At 56.6% G+C, this 24,292-nt stretch overlaps 1 protein-coding gene across 1 annotated transcript; it reads left to right on the top strand.

Moving 5' to 3' along the window:
• Positions 1-22,901: 22,901 nt before the first annotated feature.
• LOC109756421 (uncharacterized) lies at positions 22,902-23,805 on the top strand. The gene is made up of 2 exons (XM_020315261.4): positions 22,902-23,138; positions 23,259-23,805. The coding sequence occupies exons 1-2, from the start codon at positions 23,057-23,059 to the stop codon at positions 23,459-23,461; spliced, it is 285 nt and encodes a 94-aa protein (XP_020170850.1). The 5' UTR covers positions 22,902-23,056; the 3' UTR covers positions 23,462-23,805.
• Positions 23,806-24,292: the final 487 nt, after the last annotated feature.

The following is a 24,292-nucleotide window of genomic DNA, read 5'->3' on the forward strand; positions in this document are numbered from 1 at the left end:
CCTTTCCGATGTCCGAATATAGCTTTCCAATATATCAATCTTTACCTCTCGACCATTTCGAGACTCCTTGTCATGTCTGTGATCTCATCCGGGACTCCGAACAAACTTCGGTCATTAAATCACAAAACTCATAATACAAATCGTCATCGAACGTTAAGCGTGTGGACCCTACGGGTTCGAGAACTATGTAGACATGACCGAGACACATCTCCGGTCAATAACCAATAGCGGAACCTGGATGCTCATATTGGCTCCTACATATTCTACGAAGATCTTTATCGGTCAAACCGCATAACAACATACGTTGTTCCCTTTGTCATCTGTATGTTACTTGACCGAGATTCGATCATCGGTATCATCATACCTAGTTCAATCTCGTTACCGGCAAGTCTCTTTACTCGTTCCGTAATGCATCATCCCACAACTAACTCATTAGTCACATTGCTTGCAAGGCTTATAGTGATGATCATTACCGAGAGGGCCCAGAGATACCTCTCCGATACATGGAGTGACAAATCCTAATCTCGATCTATGCCAACTCAACAAACACTATAGGAGACACCTGTAGAGCATCTTTATAATCACCCAGTTACGTTGTGACGTTTGATAGCACACTAAGTGTTCCTCCGGTATTCGGGAGTTGCATAATCTCATAGTCAGAGGAACATGTATAAGTCATGAAGAAAACAATAACAATAAAACTAAACGATCATTATGCTAAGCTAACGGATGGGTCTTGTCCATCACATCATTCTCTAATGATGTGATCCCGTTCACCAAATGACAACACATGTCTATGGCTAGGAAACTTAACCATCTTTGATTAACGAGCTAGTCAAGTAGAGGCATACTAGGGACACTTTGTTTGTCTATGTATTCACACATGTACTAAGTTTTCGGTTAATACAATTCTAGCATGAATAATAAAGATTTATCATGATATAAGGAAAATAAATAACAACTTTATTATTGCCTCTAGGGCATATTTCCTTCACACAGATCTATCACAAGTATCATGCCAAAAGGCAATTTTCTAGCCGTTACAAATTTTCTAGCGCTAAAAAGGTAAAGCCCAAGTTACTCCTTTCTAGAAGGAAGAACCCATCTCATTTCTAGTACAAATCAAGTTTGGGCTATCATTGTTGTATTTATAATTAACGAGAGTTTTCCAATCATTTGGGCGGCTATCAAAATATCTCTTACTCCAAGAAGCAAACATAGCCATGTTAAAGTCACTAAGATTAGGAGCCCCTATCCCTGCAAATTCCTTTTTTCCTGGAGACTACTCCTTAATTAGCTAAATGATATTTATGCTCGTCACCCATGTTACCCCAGAAGAAGTGGGCCATTTGAGAAGTAATGGCTTCAATAGCCCATTTAGAAAATTTAATCATAGACATAAGGTAAGTAGGGGTACTAGCAATACAAGCAGTAAGTAAAATCAATTTTCTCATATAAGAGAAATTTCTGCGAAGTCAACCAAAATATTTTCAATGATTCTATCAATCTGAGGCTGCAGGTCTTCCCATGTAAGTTTTTATAGTGCAAAGAAACACCCAAGTACTTAAAAGGGAAGGGCCCAATTTGGCAACAGAATATTTCGGGAAAAGTACTAGCAACATCTTCCTCCACATGGAGGGTATGGAGATCACTTTTATGAAAGTTAAATTTCATATCAGAAAGTTTCTCAAAATATGACAAAATCCATTTCAAATTCCTGGCCTGTTCAATGGAAGCTTGTAGAAAAAGAATAATATCATCTGCATATTGCAGACTTGTGGCAGAAAAGTGTGGCAAAATGTGGATGCGAACAAACATGTCCTAAGTCTTCATGCACATGCCTCTAAAGACCAGCGCCCTAGATCCACAATTATCGTTGATCCCTTGACTGACCCAAAGCATCCGACACCAAATCCTTTTATCGTATACCCATGGCGAGAAAGCCTAACCTCGCCGCCCTGAGCAGCCGGCGTGAATCTGGACCGGAACTTTGTGGACTTTGTCTTGATGGACAAACTCAAGGAGGAACGGAGCCAAGGCTGTGGGAGTGAGGATCATAAGGAAGGCGAAGCCACGGTCTCGCCGGCCAGATCGAGGGGGGAGAAGGGAAGAAGTCCTCGCCTTTGGCCTTTTTGAGAAAAATTGAATATAAACGCGTGTTGCAGGCTTGCAGCTAGCCTTTGCTGGTCAAATGCAAACAAAAATGAAGTGGTTGTGAACTTATCCTCTTGGTTCAGATAGAGAGAGGGGAGAATGAGACAGAGAGCGAGACAACTGTGCACAGTTGCGCTTGCGCACGCCCTTGAGAGAATGACTTCCGCGTGGGGAATAAACCAAAGCCGTGCTCAACCACAACAAGTGAACTCCAATGGATCTTAGCTGGAACAACGTTCAAACAATCTTACTACTACTAGCTGGAACAGAACGCGGGAATGAATGCATTTTATATAATCACACAAAAGGGACCTCAACGACCCTAAGCATCACTAGCAGTAACATCAATCCTTGTGTCATTAGCATCGGCCCACGGATTTGTTATTCTGTAGTATATGGTGACTTTGGCATCGCATCCAGGTTATTTTACACAGGGGATTAGGCTTGGATAACAGTGGGATGCTAGCGTCGCAATCATGAATGCAACGTGATGACCAAAAAGGGCCTGAAATAAGAGCACGAGAGTAGAAAAATTGGGCGGTAAATATGCTCCGTTAACCACAAACAGAGAGCAGCATTTCCTTCTCTTCAGTTTCATCGCCCACAGCAACTTGCGACATTCGATAATTGCACCAGTGGAGGGCCGTGCCTGATTCTTCTGAATGTGTTTAGTTGGTGGACAAGCACCCACTTCCCACGACCACGACCACGAGTTGGATCAAAGTGGGAAGCGACTACTAAACACGAGCAGTACATCCATTTGTTACTCAGTCGGAGATCCAGCTGCCCGAAGCAGAAATGCAATAAGCGCACGCGCAAGCGTGTTCAGCGGTTCAGATATCTCAGAATCTTCCATCACGATCCCAGAGCGGACAGACATGCCTACGGGGTACGGAACTCGTTGCCGAAATGGAAAATACAGCTAGCTGGCGCATACGCGTTCCGTGGCTGACCGGTGGACAGTCACTGACACGGAAGCTCCTAGTATACACTGGCGCCTATTCATCAGTCAGAAGATATTATCAACTTGTGGAACCAGAAGGACGACTGTTTCCAGTTGCAGGGCATGTAGTGGCAGTACTCCGTTGCCCTGGTGAACGCACGACGCGGATGGATGGATGGATGGAGTGTAGCCAGTGGGCACGGGCGCACGGCAGTGGAGTATGACTGTTCACACACGCAGCGAGGTTATCCTCATCCTCGGGCAGGCACGGGCGCCAAAAGGCGGCGTGACGCCGACACGACCGTCCATGGTGCGCCCCCAGGGTTGGACTCGTCTGTGTGTTTACTACTACCCTGCGCGTGATGCAACCCGGGAGATAGTCAGATAGTATGCGAGTGACAGGCCGCGTCGCGGTGCATGCACGACGCCAGCAACAGCGCCATGTACATACTGTGTTCACATCGGCCGGCGACCGCGACGCGTGAGAGAGCGACCCACTCGGCTCGGCCAGCGGCGCATGCATGCAACTGGCCGCGCTCGCGAAAGCGACCGACGAGGCGCACCGCACCGCCCGAAAGCTTTGTGTTGTACGTAATCCGGCACTTGAGATCACTTAAAGCAAAACATTTCACGCACTGTCCCTCTCAGCTACAAGTCGGCTTTGAGTAAGAAACATAAGAGTGTTTAGATCACTACTTTAGCGATCCAAACGCTTTTATATTTCTTCACAACAGAGGAGTGCTTGCTACAGTACATGCACATCAGCTATCCCAGTTTCCGTTTTTGTCGGGCTCCATTTTGTGGGAATCGCCTTCGGCGTACCGTAAAGCGAGAGCAAGCCTACCTCCCCGTCATCCCTTCCACACACCGCTGTGAGAGGGCGTGGCCGGGCTAAGCCCCGGCACTGGTCGATGAAGGCGGTGGGGGGAAATCTCTGCTCCAGTAGCCCTTGATGGCGAGATGCCGAGATGCAATTTACAGGCGACGACTCGAGGCAGAGAGTACGTCTGTGTAGCAGTGGCGGTGGTGTTTCCGGTCGGACCGGTGATCTCTAGTGGTGAGGCGTCGGTGGACGCGACCTTCTGCATCCCAACAAAACGATCTGTCACTCAGGCACAGATGGTGTTGTGGTTCTGCGTTGCTAGCCGGTTGTCGCATCAAGATGAAGGATCTTGGATCTTTGATCTTTGTATCCGGCGGCAGCGACGCGTATGTTTTGCCGATCAATTTTGCTGCCCCAGCACAAGAACAACGGAGCATGAGACCGGTGCGGGACTGACAGAGTGTCCCTAATTGGGATTTTGGCCGTGCCGGTGACCTTCTTCCCTCGACATTTTTCCGTCGTACATGTGGGGGCGACCTTCGTCGTACTGGGCTTTTGGTGGGGACTGACACTTGTTGCGGCTTGAGTGTCTGCTTGTACGGGCATGATCATTATTTGCATGGCATATAACATCAAAGCCCGTGTTACACATGTAGCTCCTGGAATCGTGACAAATGGTGGCGACAATATATGATTGAGTCGATTTGGTCGTGCTTCTTGAGTACCTGCTTCGAGCTTGGGACCGAAACCTAAGATTTGATCTTATTAGTTATACCTACCAACGACAATGATTTCGTGTCCTTACCTTTCCTGGATTTGCTCAGGCTTTATCTTTAGAGTCAAACCCATGATTTGACTTTTGATGTTTAGATCCGGCGACGATGGCGCTTGAGCATCGTTTCTGTATGCGTTGTTGCTGAATTAACTTTTTCATTGTCTTTGTGATGTTAAGAGATGTTTATTGTTTTTAGAAAAGAAGGATGATCGTGGCCTCTGCATCTGGGAGATGCATGCAGTCATTTTATTAATTATTTACAAAGACCTTACAAAGTGATGCATTAGTCTGAAGCCACCTTCTTGGCACTTGATGAAGGGTTGCCGAAAGTCCGAGCCGAATACCAAACAGACCTCGGACCAAAGCCTAACGTCTAAAGCTGGAGGCCCCAACCAAGCCGCATTGCCGGGTATGGGGACACACCGGTCCGGTGCACTCTTAGTAGTCACCGCACGTGCACGCTGCAGAGGCCGCCACCACCGTCTTCCACCGATATATATATGGAGCAGGTACTTGTCGGAGTAAATGGCCACGGGTAGCCCAACCGACTACCCCTGGTTCTTCAGAAAAATTATCAGGCCTTCGGGCCTTCAAGCACTCCAAGCATTTGGGCCGCCTTCCCTGGCCGGCTACCTCTGAAGCCGACTCCCGGAAGGCGACCCAGCCTCAAGCAACCCCTCCCCAGGACGATTATGGGGTGGCCGACTCCAAGAAGCCGGCAAAGAAGGACGCCTACTCCTAGGGGCCGGCCGAGACCTCAACCACCAAAGCCGTTCCCACATAACGACGACAAGACGGGGAGTGGCCACAGTGCGGCCCACTACCCCCGAAGCCCGAGGCGGGCATGGCTACAGGAAGCCATACGGGACGGCTGTCTCCCGTGCGGCTTGGCACTGTAGCCATGCTAGCCTCGACGTCATCCACGACAGACTCCCGTACGGCCCACGGGCGGCGGGCCCCTTCAGCCAGAGAGAGGCGTGGAGGCGGCCCGGCCTTTCCCAGTCAGCCAAGGGCGTAGCCGGCTCCCAGAAGCCGGCTACTCCCTTCCTCGAAGCAGGAGCCCCATTAAGGAGACAAGACGAGGTAAGGCTACAGTGAGAGCCCCCAAGGCGGCCCACTGTAGCCACGCTTATCTCGACAAAGCCCTCGTCATCAGAGGCGAGGCTACAGTAAGCAGCCGCCTACAAGACCCTAGGCGGTGGGGCCGGCCTGTCGACCAGGAAGCCGGCAGCCGGCGGGACCCACCAGCCGGCGGAGAAGCCGGCAAGCGTAGACACTGACGGCTGGGACCAGCTCCCAGTCGGATTACCATTGTACCCCCGGGGGGTATGCCTATATAAACCCACCGGAGCGCCCATGCAAAGGGTTGGCCTCTGATCATAGTTGGCTTCTAAACATAACACACACCATAGATAGAGAGAAGATAGAGCTAGCCTTGTTCTTCTTCTCCCTTGAACCCCAAAACAGCTCTAGGAGCGATTGTAGCTACTTTCACCGATCTAGTGACTATGCGGAGACCCCGCAGAGCAGGACTAGGGGTGTTATCTTCTCGGAGAGCCCCGAACCTGGGTAAGATCCGCCGGCGTGCATGTCTTCGCCTCATCCCGTTTCCAGGCACCGGCGACGTCTTATTGGCACCCACACAGATAAGCCATCCCTTGGCATATGTCGCACCAACCACCCGACATTTGGCGCCCACCGTGGGGCCAGGTGCACCGTCGTCCGGAGACCTGTTCTGGACGGGAACCCTCTTCCTCCCCCGCGAGCACAGCCAGCCTGCTGCGCCCGATGGCGTTTGCCTCGACGCGCTGCAAGGCGTCGACGATGCCTGCGCAGCGAGCCGCCTCGCCGATCTGCTCGGCGAGACTCGCATCTCCGATGAGCCTGCGTCCGACGCAGGCACCGACTACCCCGAGAGCCGCCTCGTTAGCCTCCTCGACCAGCTTCACGTCTCCAGCGAGCCTGCTGCAGATGTGGAGTCGGTCGGCTCCACCGACCCGATGCTCATCGACTCCGACACCGCATCGCTTGACGCCTACCCCTCCGACGTGGTGGTCTTCAACGACCCCCTCCCTCGAGCTGACAGCGGCAGCAGCGCTGTCACCGAAGTGCTGGTCATCAGCCACGTCGCCAACTCGGGCGAGAACGCCAACGACGCCCTGCAAGCGGCAATGCACGACCTCTCCGCCCCCATCCCGGCCGATGCCGACACCGAGACCCTGGAGGCACGCCGCCTTGCCCTCATCGCGGAGGGCCAGAAGATAGCCTCCATGAGACGCCTCACCGAGGCCCACCAGCGCGAAGTCGACCGCGCCGCCTTCGGTACGCCGCCGCCTAGCGGCCCGAGCCGAGCCGGCTTCGTCCAGAAGCGCGGTGCGGCCGTTGCCAGCATGCTGGGCGCAGATCGCCCCGTCTACGCCACCCCGCTCGAGAATCTGCGAGCCGCTCAGGTGGCTGCAGAGGAGCTCAATGGGCTGGGAGCCGACGAGCTCCCCTACATGACAAGACGGATCCAGCAGCTGATCGACGCGGCTGCAGAACGGCACGAAGCCGGCGCCCGTGCTGGTAGTCATCCCTCGCGCCGGGAGCACGCCGCGACGTCCCGCTCGCCGACTGCGAGCGGCGCGCGCCAGAAGAAAGACAAGGAGCCGGCTGCCAGCCGCAGTCGGACTCGCATCACTATCGAGCGCGACGCGGAGGGCCGCCCTCGAGCAGTAGAGCACCAAGGAAATCAGCCCCCTCCTCCGCCTCGAAGAGAAAGACGCCTCACTCCGCCGCCCATCACACATCCGACTCTTGGCGACCGACTCGGCCGCCGAGAAGGAGTCGGCGAAAATGACGCCCGCCACAGGATCGACCGCCTTGCCCGATCCTTGGCGTTAGAAGAAGAAGACGATGTCGGCCCGCCATGCTTTGGCCCCCGCATCCGCGACGAGCCCTTCCCCAAAGGGTTCTCGCTCCCCAGAGACACGCCCAAGTACAACGGCTCGGTGAAGCCGGAAGATTGGTTCATCGACTACTCCACAGCCGTCAGCATAGCCAACGGCAATCGTCGCGTCGCCGTGAAGTATGTCCCCCTCATGCTGCAAGGCACGACACGCACATGGCTCAACAGCCTCAAGCCCTACAGCATCAACAGTTGGCTGGACTTCACCGAAGTCTTCGTCCGCAACTTCACCATCACCTACAAGCGGCCTCCCAAGACTCGCCAGCTCTCCCTCTGCGTCCATGGGCCCAACGAGTCGACCCGCGACTACCTCACGCGATGGGCCGAGCTCCGCAACTCCTGCGAGGGAGTGCATGAGGTCCAGGCCATCGAGTACTTCACCGCTGGGTGCCGAGAGGGCACCCTCCTCAAGCACCGACTCCTCTGCGACGAGCCGGCTACCCTCGACGAGCTACTAGTCATCGCCGACAAGTACGCCACCGCCGACTCCTCAATGAAGACCGAGCTCCGAGTGGACGCCTCGGGGAAAGTAATTGCTCCGGCTCCCAAGACGCCGGCTGGCGACCCTAATCGGCGCCCCTACCAGAACGACCACAAGCGCAAGGGCCCCATGCCGACTTCCTCCAGTCGGCAGGTGGCCACAGTTGAAGACGAGCAGCCCGAAGATCGGCCCGCTCCCAAGAAGAAGGGTGGCCGGCTGCCTTGGCAGCCGTCTTTCTCCTACGAGCAAGCTCTAGACGCCCCCTGCAAGTTCCATAGCGGCGCGAAGCCGTCCAACCACACAACCCAGAAATGCCACTGGCTCACCCGCATCACCAAGGGCAAGGGGATGTTGCCGCCTCCGCCTCCCGGCCCGCCGCCCCCTGCCCCCCAGCAGCTGGCGGCTCGGCCGGCAGTCGGCGCCATCCAAGACGAATTTCCCGAAGAGCACGCCGCCTACGTCGTCTTCACCAGTCAAGCCGACGACAAGCGCAGCTGACGCCGACAGCACCAAGAAGTGAATGCAGTCGCCTCTAGCACCGCCGAGTTCATGCACTGGTCAGAAAAGCCAATCAGCTGGAGCCAGGCCGACCACCCAGAGGTGATGCCTTCGCCTGGCTCCTATGCAATGGTCTTGGACGTCACCCTCACGACGGAGAGGCGAGCTGCCAGATTTTCCCGCGTCCTGATAGACGGCGGAAGCAGTATCAACATACTGTATCGCGATACCATGGAGAAGCTGAACATCAAAGCGAAGCAGCTCATGCCGAGCCGCACCGTCTTCCATGGTATCGTACCCGGCTTGTCTTGCTCTCCAATCGGCAAGATCAAAATGGATGTTCTCTTCGGAGACAAAGATCATTTTCGCCGGGAAGCAATATGGTTCGAGGTAGTGGATTTGGAGAGCCCCTATCATGCACTGCTTGGCCGACCTGCTTTGGCCAAGTTCATGGCTGTGCCCCACTACGCCTACCTGAAGATGAAGATGCCGAGCTCGAAGGGGATCATCACGGTAGCCGGCGACTACAAGAAGTCCATCGAGTGCGCCATGGCCAGTAGCCGGCTGGCCGAGTCCCTCGTGGTGGCAGAAGAGAAGAAGATGTTGGAACGGGTTGTGGCCATGGCCGGCAAGCAGCCGGCCTTGTCCCCCAACCCCAAGGATTGTGATGCGCATGGCTCCTTCCAGCCTGCCAAAGAGACGAAGAAGATACCTCTGGACCCGGAGAACCCGGAGAGGTTCGCTGTCATTGGGGCGAACTTGGACAGTAAATAGGAAGGCGAGCTCGTCGACTTCCTCCGTGAGAATCGAGACATCTTTGCATGGTCCCCAAAGGACATGCCGAGTGTCCCGAAGGATTTTGCCGAGCACAAATTACATGTCCGAGCTGACGCGAAGCCGGTCAAGCAACCCCTCCGCCGACTGTTAGAAGAGAAGCGAAGAATCGTGGGAGAAGAGATAGCCCGGCTCCTTGCCGCCGGCTTTATCATGGAAGTGTTCTTTCCAGAGTGGCTTGCCAACCCAGTTCTGGTTCTGAAGAAGAATAACAAGTGGCGTATGTGTATAGACTACATGAGTTTGAACAAGGCCTGCCCAAAGGATCCGTTTGCTCTGCCACGGATTGACCAAGTGATAGACTCCACAGCCGGATGCGAGCTGTTAAGTTTTTTGGATGCATACTCAGGGTATCATCAGAACAAGTTGGACCCGGCTGACCGCCTGAAGACTGCCTTCATCACACCTTTTGGAGCTTTCTGCTACCTGACAATGACATTCGGCTTGAGAAATGCCGGTGCCACTTTTCAGCGTTGCATGCAGAAATGTCTCTTGAAACAACTCGGCAGAAATGCCCACGTCTACGTAGACGACATTGTGGTGAAGACAGAGAAGCGCGGTACCTTGCTGGAAGACCTGAAAGAAACATTCGCCAACTTGCGCCGATTCCAGATCAAGCTCAACCCCGAGAAGTGCGTGTTCGGAGTCCCAGCCGGCCAGCTGCTAGGCTTCCTGGTCTCCGAACGCGGCATTGAGTGCAACCCCGTCAAGATCAAGGCCATCGAGAGGATGGAGATTCCCACCAAGCTGCGAGATGTGCAGAAGTTCACTGGCTGCTTAGCCTCCCTGAATCGTTTTATCAGCCGACTAGGAGAGAAGGCCATCCCCCTGTACCGACTCATGAAGAAGTCCACTCAATTTGAGTGGAATGATCAAGCCGACCAAGCCTTCCATGAGTTGAAGAAAATGCTGACCACTCCACCTGTCCTGGCTGCGCCGACTGAGAAGGAGCCCATGCTCCTCTACATCGCCGCGACTAGCCGAGTCGTCAGCACTGTTTTTGTGGTCCAGCGCCCGGAGGAAGGCCGAGCCCAGCTAGTCCAGAGGCCGGTCTACTATCTCAGCGAAGTACTATCCAGCTCAAAGCAAAACTACCCGCACTACCAGAAGATGTGCTATGGAGTGTACTTCGCTGCCAAGAAACTGAAGCCCTACTTCCAAGAGCACCCCATCACGGTCGTGTGCACTGCCCCGCTCGCCGAGATCATAGGCAGCCGGGATGCATCCAGCCGGGTGGCCAAATGGGCCATTGCGTTGGCGCCCTACACAATCTTCTATCAACCCCGCACCGCCATCAAGTCGCAAGCATTGGCCGACTTCCTCGTCGACTGGGCCGAGACCCAGTACCTACCGCCGGCTCCCGACTCTACCCGTTGGCGGATGCACTTTGACGGGTCCAAGATGCGCACCGGCTTGGGAGCCGGCATCGTCCTCACCTCTCCCAAAGGCGACAAGCTCAAGTACACGCTGCCGATCCACTTCGCCGCCTCCAACAACGTCGCCGAGTACGAGGCGTTCGTACATGGGCTCCGGCTAGCCAAAGAACTCGGCATACGCCGGATCCTGTGCTACGGCGACTTAGACTTGGTGGTCCAGCAATCATCTGGCGACTGGGACGCCAAGGACGCGAACATGGCGAGCTACCGTTTCCTCGTCCAGCAGATAAGCGGATACTTCGAAGGGTGCGAGTTCCTTCACGTGCCAAGGGCCGACAACGACCAAGCAGATGCCCTAGCACGGATCGGCTCCACCCGACAAGCCATACCAACTGGCGTCTCCCTCCAGCGCCTCCTCAAGCCGTCCATCAAGCCGTCTCCAGAGTCAGATTCCATCTTCGTACCGCCTGCGCCAGATACAGTCGGATCCGACTGGAGAAATCCCGCAGGCGGCACGGGGACTTCGACAACCGGCCCGGGGACTACCGTAGTCGCACCCGGCCCGGGGACTTCAGAACCCGGCCCGGGGACTGCAGCAGTCGGCCCGGGGACTGCAACGACACAAGAAGCGGTGGCCGACTCCAATTCAACGCCACCCAACCCACCCACCCGAGTCATGGTGGCCACATTAACAGAAGAAGAAGTCACAGCTCCCTCATGGGCCCAGCCCATCCTCAAGTTCCTAGTCAGCAGAGAGCTGCCGGCTGACGAGATCTCAGCAAGACTAGTGCAACGACGAGCCGCAGCATATACAATAATCAACAGAGAGCTTGTGAAGCGCAGCGTCACTGGAGTCTTCCAGCGTTGTGTCGAGCCAGAAAAAGGAGTAGCAATCCTCAAAGACATCCACCAAGGCGAGTGCGGCCACCACGCAGCCTCAAGATCCCTTGTGGCCAAGGCTTTCCGCCATGGTTTCTTCTGGCCGACTGCCTTGGAAGATGCTAAAGAAATAGTCAAGAGCTGCAGAGGATGCCAAGTTTTTAGTTCCAAGCAACACCTGCCGGCTTCTGCCCTCAAGACCATTCCCCTCACTTGGCCTTTTGCCGTCTGGGGACTGGACATGGTGGGCCCTTTCAAGACAGCCCGCGGCGGCCTGACACATCTACTTGTTGCCGTGGACAAGTTCACAAAGTGGATTGAAGCAAAGCCGATTAAGAAGCTCAATGGGCCGACTGCCATTACATTTATCACCGACATCACTACTCGGTACGGCGTGCCGCACAGCATCATCACCGACAACGGCACGAACTTCGCCAAAGGAGCACTGGCACGTTTCTGCGCGACGCTGGGCATCCGACTGGACTTAGCGTCCGTTGCCCACCCGCAGTCAAACGGCCAGGTCGAGCGAGCAAATGGACTCATCCTCTCCGGCATCAAGCCCCGACTGGTTGTACCACTGGAGCGATCGCCGGCTGCTGGCTCGAAGAGCTGCCGGCTGTCCTCTGGAGCCTGCGCACTACACCCAACAAGTCAACCGACTTCACTCCATTCTTCCTCGTGTACGGTGCCGAGGCTGTCATCCCAACAGACATCGAGTTCGACTCGCCTCGGATCACCATGTACACGGAGGAGGAAGCCAAAGAAGCAAGAGAAGACGGCGTCGACCTACTGGAAGAAGGCCGGCTGTTAGCCCTCAGCCGGTCCGCCATCTACCAGCAAGGGCTGCGCCGCTACTACAACCGCAAGGTCAAGCCAAGATCCTTCCAAGAGGGCGACCTTGTGCTCTGGCTGATCCAGCGAACAGCCGGCCAGCACAAGCTCTCGGCCCCTTGGGAAGGCCCTTTCGTCGTCAGCAAGGCACTCGGCAACGACTCCTACTACTTGATCGACGTGCAAAAACCAAGAGCACGCAAGAGAGACGACTCCGGCAAGGAGTCGGAGCGACCATGGAACGCAAACCTCCTAAGACGATTTTACAGCTGAAAAGCAGTATGTATCACGCTCCCCTTTTGTATTAAGTACAAACCAACAGCCCCCCCGAACAATACTCGGGGACTGCCTTTTATTTATCTATGAATGACGAGTGTCATATCCATGAATGTATTATTACATTTTGAATTTTTGTCCGGCACCGGGTTCGACTAGTCGGGCCGGGGACTGGCCGCCTTAAGCTATATCGAAAGTTTTTCCTAAAGTCAGAAAAGTAGTGCGCCGGCTCCCGAGTCCTCTCTTGTTGAAAGTCGCAGCTCAAAGAACTGACTGTCCGACTAGCAAGAGGAAAGACAGAAAGGACGCCCACACAAAAAACGGATAAGGAACAACGAACCTATATAGCAAAGAGACGGCCTCCAAACATGCCTGCCGGCTACCAGAGCAGCCGGCTGGCCGGCTTCCTATAAAACTTAGCTTTAGTCCAACAAAGCTAGAGTACTTCCCCCCCAATCGGCCAAGCACTCCCCCGGCTACAGATTGCGGAGCAACTGTTGGATTGGGGAGGCGGCAACCAAGGGAGAGCGGCAAAGGAAAAAGCAGAAGGACAACAAGCAAAAGTACAAGGAAAGGCCAATTGCATAAGCTATATATACATAAAGCCACCAATAGGCCGGCAACAGACATAAGTTCGAATACACCCAGTGGGTGGAATTGTGCGAATTTAACCAAACATTGTTCTAAAGAGTAACAAGACAGGAAAAGCAAATGACGGCAGACTAGGGCGCGACATGGAGGCCGAGCTGGTCGGTGAAGGCGGCCTCGCCGGCTGAAGGAGTGGCCGACTAGCGGGCCCCGGCTTGACCACCACCTGCGGCAGGAGACGCACTCGCGCGCGACGTAGTGCTGGAGGAGCGGTCAGGCTGAGGCTGGCCGGCTACTCCACCAGCCGGCTCGGCGTCTTCACCCTCTTCCTCCTCCTCTTCGCCCTCGTCGCTGGAGTCGATCTCCTCCGCCGAGTCCTCACCGTACGCCGGGTCCAGCCCGAACCACTCTTCCGGCTGGGCGACTCCATTGTCGTCCACCTCGGGGGCGAAGACGCTGGTGTCGGTGTAGTCGGCGATCGCCGAAGCCCGCCGAATGATGGCCGGCCGCGCCGGCTCCAGCTCCGTGTCGGCTTGCTTCCGCCAGGTAGCTAGCTGGTCCAGGCTCAGGGTGGGATACCAAGCCTTGACGAACTCCAGCGCCCGCCTGGCGCCGGAGCGAGCCGCCGAGGCCTTCCAAGCCTCAAAGCGGCCGACTGCCACCTCCAGCCAGTCGGAAGTCCGACTGGGGGTGCGAGGGACCACTTGGCCGGGCCAGAGGGCGGCTAAGACCTGCGCCCTGGCACGCTGAAGCCGGCGGAGCAGCCGGTGAGCCGGCTGGATGCGAGCCTGGATCGCCAGGAGCTGTTCCTCCAGCGAGCGGCCGGCGGTTGGCGAGATCTCAAAGCCGGCCTGCCTCCGCGCTTGGCGACGGGCCTCGATGGCCTGGTTGGCGGCAGTCGAATAGCCAGGGAAATACTCTACGCGAAGAAGAAGAAAGGAAGAAAAGAACACCAAAATCAGAAAACAAGCCAAAGTGGCAGATGGCAAGAAAGGACGAAGAGGTAGGCGGCTTACCGTCAACCAGATCTTCGATCTGGCCATAGCCGGATACCAGAGTCTGCCTGGCATCTGCCCAGCCGGCCGCCTCCGTCTCGAACTCGGCCTGGAGAGTGGCTTCGCGGTCTTGCGCCGCCTTCAGTGCCGCCTTGTGACTTTCCTCCTGGTCGGCCAGCTTCTTGACCAGGCGGTCGCGCTCCTGCACCAAGGCGGCGAGCTCGGCATCCTTGGCACGAAGAGCAGTCTGGGACTCCCCCAGCTGTGCCCTCAGACTGGCGTTGGCCGCTGCAGAAACGGAAGAAGAAGAAGAAAAGTAAGAAGTCGTCAAGGAAGATCCGACCCGACTGCTCAGCAGTCGGCCCGAATCTCGGGGACTACACCCAGTAGGTGCGCTGACGCGCCCCCACATGAGATAAAGAAAAAATCACGTACCTCGGCTCTCGGCAAGGTCGGCGGTCTTCTGAGTCAGCTCCCGAGCCTCGGAGTTGAAGGCGGCCGCTCGAAGGTTGTGGTAGTCCTGCAAGATGGACAGAAGACCGAAGTGAGAACAAAAACAGCAAAGACAAAACCTCCAAGAAGTTCCAAGCCGCCTGCTCAGCAGCCGACTCGGAACTCGGAGACTACACCCAGTGGGTGCGCTGACGCGCCCCCACGGAAGAAATCAAGATCAAGAGGAGAAATCAAGATCAAGAAGAAACAAGACGGGAATACTAACCCGGATGGCCGCCCGCGTTGCGAGGAACTCGTCGGTGAACTGCCTCAGCGCCGCGGCTTGGCTTTGGAGCCGGGTCCGGACGTCTTGTGCAGCCACGTTCACTACGGCTGTCCCTCCGCCTGGCGTCCACCCCGAGGTAGCGCTGGCCGCCTCCGCGTCTCGGGCCGACGAGCTGGAGCCCACGGCCGGCTGTGGCTCCGACGCGGCCTTCCCCGCGCGCCGGCTCGGCGGCACCCGGACCGCCACCTCAGCCCTCGCGGCCGGCTCGCCCTCCGCCGACTGTGCAGGCTGCGGATCAGGCCGGCCGCCTTGGGCCGCCCCAGTTGGCGGGGTCGGCTCCGGTGCCTTCTCCAAGATGATGACGTCGTCGCCGCTTCCCCCCAGCCCCGGCTGGTCGCCGCTGGCTCCCCCTGGTGAAGGCTCCATGTCCCCAGGCGCCATGACGCGCAGCGGGGTGACCATCAAAACCTCCCCCGCCGCCGCCGCGGCCTCAGCCTCAGCCTGGGCCCTGGCTGCGGCCTCGGCGAGTGCCTTCGCCGCCTCCTCCTCCCGTGCCGCCTGGGCGGCGGCCGCCTTCCGTGCATCCGCCTCCCGTGCCTCCTGCTCCTCCCGCGCCTCCCGCGCGTTCCTTTCCGTCGCCTCCTGGAGGTCGGCGCGGGGGTCCACGCGGCGGGTGGTGCTCCCAGAGCCCCTTGGCGACTCAACGACGGAGCCGGCAGCCGCCCGCTCATGTGACAACGAAGCTCTGATCGTTGAAGAAAAAGACGAGAGTTCAAGAACCACCAAAGAAAGAAAGAAAGAGAGTACACAAAGAAAGATTCGGACTTACGCCGACACGGTCTGCGGTTGCTTCACCACCTTGTGGAAGCGAGCCGCCTTCACGGCCGCCTCTTCCCGCCTGGTGGCTGCCGCCCCGCCTCTAGGTTTCTTCGTTCGGCTGCCAAACAGACCCTGGGCGGCGCGACGCTTCTGCCCTCCGCCCCGAGCAGGCGGTGTAGCAGAGGAACCCGCGCCGCGTCCAGACGCCGGCTGGCAGCGCGGGACGACTTCGGCCTCATCGTCGTCTGGCCAGTCGTCAAAGGTGGCGCTGAGCCCGGAGCCGCCTGCCTCGCCGCCGGTTTGGCCACCTCCCGGCTCGACGTCGTCGTCCATACCGACCGCCCTCAGGTCGGGGTCATCCAGATCATGTTCGGTCCGGTCGGGGACGAAACGGCGCTCCGCGTCTGACCCGCCGGCTGGCCGAAGCAGAGGGCTCTGTCGAAGAACAAGCCGACTAAGTCAGAGTCGGCCAAGAGGTGCTCGGCAACAAGGAGAAAAAGAAGAGACAAGGAGAGCATACCGTAGGCGGCGGGTTGGCTCGGCTGTACGGCTCCTTGCCGAACTGCCACTCCACGGAGAGTTTGCAGTTCGCAAGGTAGTTCACCATAAAGGCCACCTCCTCCTGCGGCATCTCCTTGGTGCACATCCGTCTCGGATCGAGCTGGCCGCTCATCTGACAGATCAGATGAGGCCGGCTCTGGAGCGGAAGAACCCGGCGCGTGACGAACGCGGCCAGAAGATCGGGCCCCGTCAGGCCCTCCGACTGGACCATCACCCGCAGTCGGGCGATGGCGGCGTTTCCAGCCGGCGTCAGCGTCACAGCCCGGAAGGACCACTGGGGCAGCCTGCCCGCCGGTGGGCCGGCTACGTAAGCCGGCATGTTGACGTAGTCGCCCCGCGGAGCGATGTTCCGCACGTAGAAGTACGACTTCTGCCACTTCTTCACCGATTGGATCAGCGTGATGACGGGGAAGGGGTTGTCGGCGACCGATCTCCGATGAACGCACCAGTCTGAGCCGGCACGCCCCGCATGCGCGTGCCTAGCTTCGACTGGAAGAACTCCCCCCAGAGCTCAAGGGTGGGGAGGACGCCGAGGTAGCCCTCGCACAGGGTGACGAAGGCGGACAGCATCACCACCGCGTTTGGGGTGAGGTGGTGCGGCTGGAGCTGGTAGAAGTTGAGCCAGGAGCGGAAGAAGGCGCTCACTGGCAGGCCGAAGCCGCGCAAGAAGTGCGAGCGGAAGACCACCCGCTCGCCCTCCTGCGGCTCCGGCCTGATTTCCCTCGCCAGCGCGCGACGGACCTCCACTTTGTCCGCGCCGGGCAACCGCCGTGTCTGGCGGAGGAACTCGACGTGGTCTTCGTGCACGTTGGAGCCGTCCCAATCCCCGCCATACTGCTCCGTGGCGGGAGGCATGGCGAAAGCTAGCGCGGCGGCGGAGGAGCGTGCGGTGGAACGCGGCGGCGAGGCGCTGTCGCAAGAATTGGCAAGAGGAAGAAGACGGTGGAAGTAGGAGGAGCGTGCGAGGGCCTGCCGCCCTCCACCTCCCCCTACTTATAGCCTCACAAGGCCGAAGAGGCCGGACTGGGGGGGGGGGATACGTGGGATTAACTGCGCCCGCTCCCCCACGTCTCGCGATTATTGCGCATAAATGCGAGCCGAAACTGCCGCACGGAACGTGCGGGCGGTTTCGGGATACAAAGGATCCGCGCCTGGGCCGGGGCGCGGACGTGGCGGGCCCCCTCCCTGCGGCAACGTCCCGTCACGTGCGTGGGCTGGCAGGCTTTCCGGCCACGTGGTTCGCAGACGGCCAGTGGCCGGCCCGCGGCCCGGCGCGCGCGCCAGCGGGCTCCCGCCCTCCGACTCCGGAAGATTTCGACTCAGGCGGCGCGCCTGACCAGGGCCGGCTCCCAGCTGCCGGCTTGTCAAGATAGGAAGCTGATCGAGCTTCTCAACCCCTATTCCACCTCGAAGCCCAATCAGCTTCGGGGACTACTGTCGGAGTAAATGGCCACGGGTAGCCCAACCGACTACCCCTGGTTCTTCAGAAAAATTATCAGGCCTTCGGGCCTTCAAGCACTCCAAGCATTTGGGCCGCCTTCCCTGGCCGGCTACCTCCGAAGCCGACTCCCGGAAGGCGACCCAGCCTCAAGCAACCCCTCCCCAGGACGATTACGGGGTGGCCGACTCCAAGAAGCCGGCAAAGAAGGACGCCGACTCCTAGGGGCCGGCCGAGACCTCAACCACCAAAGCCGTTCCCACATAACGACGACAAGACGGGGAGTGGCCACAGTGCGGCCCACTACCCCCGAAGCCCGAGGCGGGCATGGCTACAGGAAGCCGTACAGGACGGCTGTCTCCCGTGCGGCTTGGCACTGTAGCCATGCTAGCCTCGACGTCATCCACGACAGACTCCCGTACGGCCCACGGGCGGCGGGCCCCTTCAGCCAGAGAGAGGCGTGGAGGCGGCCCGGCCTTTCCCAGTCAGCCAAGGGCGTAGCCGGCTCCCAGAAGCCGGCTACTCCCTTCCTCGAAGCAGGAGCCCCATTAAGGAGACAAGACGAGGTAAGGCTACAGTGAGAGCCCCCAAGGCGGCCCACTGTAGCCACGCTTATCTCGACAAAGCCCTCGTCATCAGAGGCGAGGCTACAGTAAGCAGCCGCCTACAAGACCCTAGGCGGTGGGGCCGGCCTGTCGACCAGGAAGCCGGCAGCCGGCGGGACCCACCAGCCGGCGGAGAAGCCGGCAAGCGTAGACACTGACGGCTGGGACCAGCTCCCAGTCGGATTACCATTGTACCCCCGGGGGGTAGGCCTATATAAACCCCCCGGAGCGCCCATGCAAAGGGTTGGCCTCTGATCATAGTTGGCTTCTAAACATAACACACACACCATAGATAGAGAGAAGATAGAGCTAGCCTTGTTCTTCTTCTCCCTTGAACCCCAAAACAGCTCTAGGAGCGATTGTAGCTACTTTCACCGATCTAGTGACTATGCGGAGACCCCGTAGAGCAGGACTAGGGGTGTTATCTCCTCGGAGAGCCCCGAACCTGGGTAAGATCCGCCGGCGTGCATGTCTTCGCCTCATCCCGTTTCCAGGCACCGGCGACGTCTTATTGGCACCCACACAGATAAGCCATCCCTTGGCATATGTCGCACCAACCACCCGACAGTACTGATGCATTGACCTTGCCAGGCCTAACTGCCGTCGACACCACTAAGACACCAGACAATGCCACTATCCTGCGCTCGCACATCAACGCGCGTCTACCGCCGAGACCCCGCTGCACCATGCAGCTGAGACTCGTCATCGATGACACGGTAGAAACCACGCCGCTCCACTACCTGTCCACTCGAGTCGCCACCTGCTCCAAAATGATGCCTCCAGCAAGGAGCGTGGCGCCGGACGTCACCACCGTCCGATCCGGGATACAGATCTAGGGTTTCCGCGAGTAGGCCGAAAGGAGCGACGCGACTTTGCTATGACAATGTCTTCGACAAGGTAATGACGTCTAAAGACGCTGCCAGTGTCCGCCATGACCGTAGTCGAGGCTCGACTTTCACCGGTAGTCTTGTCACTCCAAACTCGCTACCGGACAGATCTGCCGCCGTCTCCTGGCCGGTCACCACCAACACACAAGCGCGCAGCAGGAGGCGACCGCCGTTGCCACACCGCCGGACGGGCTGAGCCCGACCCTGGGCCCTAGATCAGGGAAGGATTCCCAGATCCAAGCCGCCGAGTAGGGACCGCCCAGTCCACACTGGCACCACAGCGCCCGCAACGCCAGGCCCTCCAGAACTGTTGGGGAACGTAGTAATTTCAAAAAAATTCCTACGCACACGTAAGATCATGGTGATGCATAGCAACGAGAGGGGAGAGTATTGTCCACATACCCTCGTAGACAGAAAGCGGAAGCGTTAGCACAACACGGTTGATGTAGTCGTACGTCTTCACGATCCGACAGATCCAAGTACCGAACGTACGGCACCTCCGAGTTCAGCACACGTTCAGCTCGATGACGTCCCTCGAACTCCGATCCAGCCGAGCTTTGAGGGAGAGTTCCGTCAGCACGACGGCGTGGTGACGGTGATGATGATGCTACGGACGCAGGGCTTCGCCTAAGCACCGCTACGATATGATCGAGGTGGAATATGGTGGAGGGGGGCATCGCACACGGCTAAGAGATCAAGAGATCAATTGTTGTCTCTAGGGGTGCCCCCTGCCCCCGTATATAAAGGACCAGGGGGAGGGGGCGGCTGGCCAGGAGGAGGGCGCGCCAGGGAGGAGTCCTACTCCCACCGGGAGTAGGACTCCCTCTTTTCCTAGTTGGAGTAGGAGGGGGAAAGGAAGGGAAGGAGAGAGGGGGAAGGAAAGGGGGCGCCCCCCTCCTTGTCCAATTCGGACTAGAGGGGGAGGGGGCGCGCGGCCAGCCCTAGCCGCCCCTCCTCTTCTCCACTAAGGCCCATCTTGGCCCATTAATTCCCCGGGGGGTTCCGGTAACCCCCCGGTACTCCGGTATGTGTCCGAAACTCCCCGAAACCATTCCGGTGTCCGAACATAGTCGTCCAATATATCGATCTTTATGTCTCGGCCATTTCGAGACTCCTCGTCATGTCCGTGATCATATTCGGGACTCCGAACTACCTTCGGTACATCAAAACACAAAACTCATAATACCGATCGTCAACTAACTTTAAGCGTGCGGACCCTACGGGTTCGAGAACTATGTAGACATGACTGAGACACGTCTCAGGTCAATAACCAATAGCGGAACCTGGATACTCATATTGGCTCCTACATATTCTACGAAGATCTTTATCAGTCAAACCGCATAACAACATACGTTGTTCCCTTTGTCATCGGTATGTTACTTGCCTGAGATTCGATCGTCGGTATCTCAATACCTAGTTCAATCTCGTTACCGGCAAGTCTCTTTACTCGTTCCATAATACATCATCTCGCAACTAACTCATTAGTCACAATGCTTGCAAGGCTTATAGTGATGTGCATTACCGAGAGGGCCCAGAGATACCTCTCCGACAATCGGAGTGACAAATCCTAATCTCGAAATATGCCAACCCAACAAGTACCTTCGGAGACACCTGTAGAGTACCTTTATAATCACCCAGTTACGTTGTGACGTTTGGTAGCACACAAAGTGTTCCTCCGGTAAACGGAGTTGCATAATCTCATAGTCATAGGAACATGTATAAGTCATGAAGAAAGTAATAGCAACATATTAAACGATCAAGTGCTAAGCTAACGGAATGGGTCAAGTCAATCACATCATTCTTCTAATGATGTGATCCCGTTAATCAAATGACAACTCATGTTCATGGCCAGGAAACTTAACCATCTTCGATTAACGAGCTATTCAAGTAGAGGCATACTAGTGACACTATGTTTGTCTATGTATTCACACATGTATCATGTTTCCGGTTAATACAATTCTAGCATGAATAATAAACATTTATCATGATATGAGGAAAAATAATAATAACTTTATTATTGCCTCTAGGGCATATTTCCTTCAAGAACGTCGTGTTTGGTCCAACCCGCGGCGGTGGCCGCCGCCGTCCGCAGATCCTCTGCAGCCCCGAGTGCCTGCATGCCTACGCCAGTACAGGGGACAGGTGCCCCACCGCCACCTTCATCAGGGGCACCCTGGCTTTTGCCATGGAGTCCCTTCGAGCGGCGGCGAGACTAGGAGGGGCGGAGGAGGAGTCGGGGCGGCTGGGCTTTTTGTTAATTGTTAATTAGCGGCGTGTAAGACTGTGTGAATCCTATCATAATGAGGGACAAGTCTTTTGTGCCTGTGTGGATCGTTGTTGTTATAGTTCGTCGATCGTTGTTTTGATTGTTTTGGAGTTCTTTTCTTTATATTTTCGACGTGATTATTTTTGTTGTTGTCTGTGTGCATCCCAATTATGCAAATGCCAGGTAATATGGGCTCATTCTGTTTGTATGTCCGTAATAATTTATTTTGGAATCAGCAGATTCTCCTTTATTTCAACCATAAAAAAGATCCATCTTTATGTTATTGGGAAAAAAAGTGAGAGCAAGCAGGCGCACCCTTTGGGATAGTCTGACGCTATAGTGTTCTGGTTAGGACGCGACACGCAGGGGTCGATGCCGCGACGGGCAGGTCGACCACTGGCCCAAAGGCCCTCCTCCCACCGTGTGGCAGCTTCCAGTGGTTTCCGCAAGTGGAGTCAGTGAAGTACTCCGAGTTCTGGAAGTCTTTTCTTGATGGAACAAGCACTTTCGATTACAAATTTCCGCTTTAGGCTTGTCATGAACATGAACGAGCAGTACCTTCTGATTTTCGAAGATCAAGATCGTACCACTATCTAATTCATCGATCTGGCCGCGGCCTAGGAATGACGACGGAGGAGCACCAATTACCGAATGACTGACAACCATCTTGGCGATTTTTAGGTGGACACTTCATCATGTTTTCACGTGATTTCGTGCACAATGTCAACCGCAAACGAATAACCACACACGTCCTCCTAGACAGCCTCTAATCGAACGGCTTAATCTACACGAACAAGTACACGATCGGCGCCGTCGCGCCACAGGTATCAGACTAAACAAAAAGCTAGCCAACACGTGACGGATCCTCGCACGATACGGTACGCACACCGGCCCGCATGGAGACAGGCGAAACCGAAATCGAGCTTTGACTTCGGGTCTCTACCAGCTCACGCCCGGGCCGTCGGATCCGTCTACGCGGCAGCTTCCCGTGCGGCGCCGGGATCCCGAGGGAACCCGCCACGAAGCCGCGCCACGGGGGCCGCGACACCTGTGGCACACCGCGGCCGCGGACAGCGGCCACGTCCCGGTCGGGGCCGTCGAAATCCGACGGCGACGCCGCGCCCAAAAGGCCCCCCGATCGCACGCGCATCCCCCGCTTGTCCCACTCCCCGGCTATAAAACCCCGCCTCCGCCGCGCAAACGGGCAACGACGACTCAGCCGGCAGGCAACCAAGAAACAGCTGCTGCTTTATCAGTTTCTTCCATCCACCCCAAAGATCACAGGACAAGGAGAGAAAGGGAGTGATATTTTCAGAGATTTCCGAGGAGAGTGGAAAGAGATCGATCGGCCAAGAACCGAAGATGTGCATGGACCGATCCCCGGTGCCGGCCAAGAAGATATGGCTCGCCATCGCGTCCCGCCTCGGCCTCCGGCCGACAGCTGGTACGCTTGAACTTCTTCTTCTTAGCTCATCGATCCTCTTGTTTCTTGCCGACAGCTGCATCTTGTTTCTCTTGGTTTGGATTTGTTTCTGACGGATCGATCGGTTTGGTTGCGCTGCAGGGCTTAGGAACCTGAGGAAGGAGGTGAGGACGTGCGAGTACCGCGACGTCCACATCATGTGGGAGATGTTGAGGGAGATGGACTCCCCGGTGCCCCTGGAGGAGAAGCAGGCCGCCGGGGCCGCGGCCGTCGCGGCAGCCGCCGGCGCCAGGAAGAAGAAGGCGGCGTGGAGCCGCTTCGTCTACTACTGCTGCGCGTTCTGAGCTCGAGGACGTGATAGCTGAAAGTGGAGATTGGACAGCTGGATCCGCATCGTCAGAATTAGAGCAGGCGCAGAGAGGCCGTGTGTAGATAGAAACTAGGTCGACTGCCAGTTCTTCGCCGTGTTGGGTCACTTCATGTCGAAGTAGCCGGAGCTCTTCTTCGCCTGGATCTCGAGTCCACCACAGATCTGCATCACCTTCTTCCCCACCGTCTGCGGCTTGGCTTAGATGTACTTGAAGAGCACCCAGTTGGGCGGGAGCCAAGAAACCCCTTGCACAATGTGACGAAGCACGAGAGGTGTGCCACCCGGTTGTTTTTTTTAAGGATTAAGCCAGTTTTATTACTCAAAGTCCACAGATAATGGGATACAAGCTAGGTCATGGGGTTGGCCAAGCCACAAGTGACGTCCCGGACCCCTTCTAAGAGAGAATCTGGCTAAACTATGTGCATCATAATTCACAGCACGACACTCAAAGGAAAAAATACATTAAAAATGGGTAGCTCGGAGATTGATCTCGGTCACAATTGCACCACATTGCCCCCTGCTGCCAGTTGTAATATCCGAGACGACTTGCTTGCGAGGCAATTACAAAATTGTTAAGGAGAAGATCCTCTGCCAAACACATTGCCTCCTTGCAGGCCATCGCTTCCAATGATGCTGGATCATCAACGCCTTCAACCACTAGAGCAGAGCTCCCCAGATAATTGCCGCCTGAATCACGACATACCGCTGCGGCAGAACCTCCCCTCCCTGGACTGACTGCAGCATCACCATGTATCCTCGCATAGCCCATCAGAGGGGCCTTAGGTCGCCGCGGCACTGCCGGACC

This window comes from Aegilops tauschii, chromosome 5 (genome assembly GCF_002575655.3).
Source record: "Aegilops tauschii subsp. strangulata cultivar AL8/78 chromosome 5, Aet v6.0, whole genome shotgun sequence".
Lineage (NCBI taxonomy): Eukaryota > Viridiplantae > Streptophyta > Magnoliopsida > Poales > Poaceae > Aegilops > Aegilops tauschii.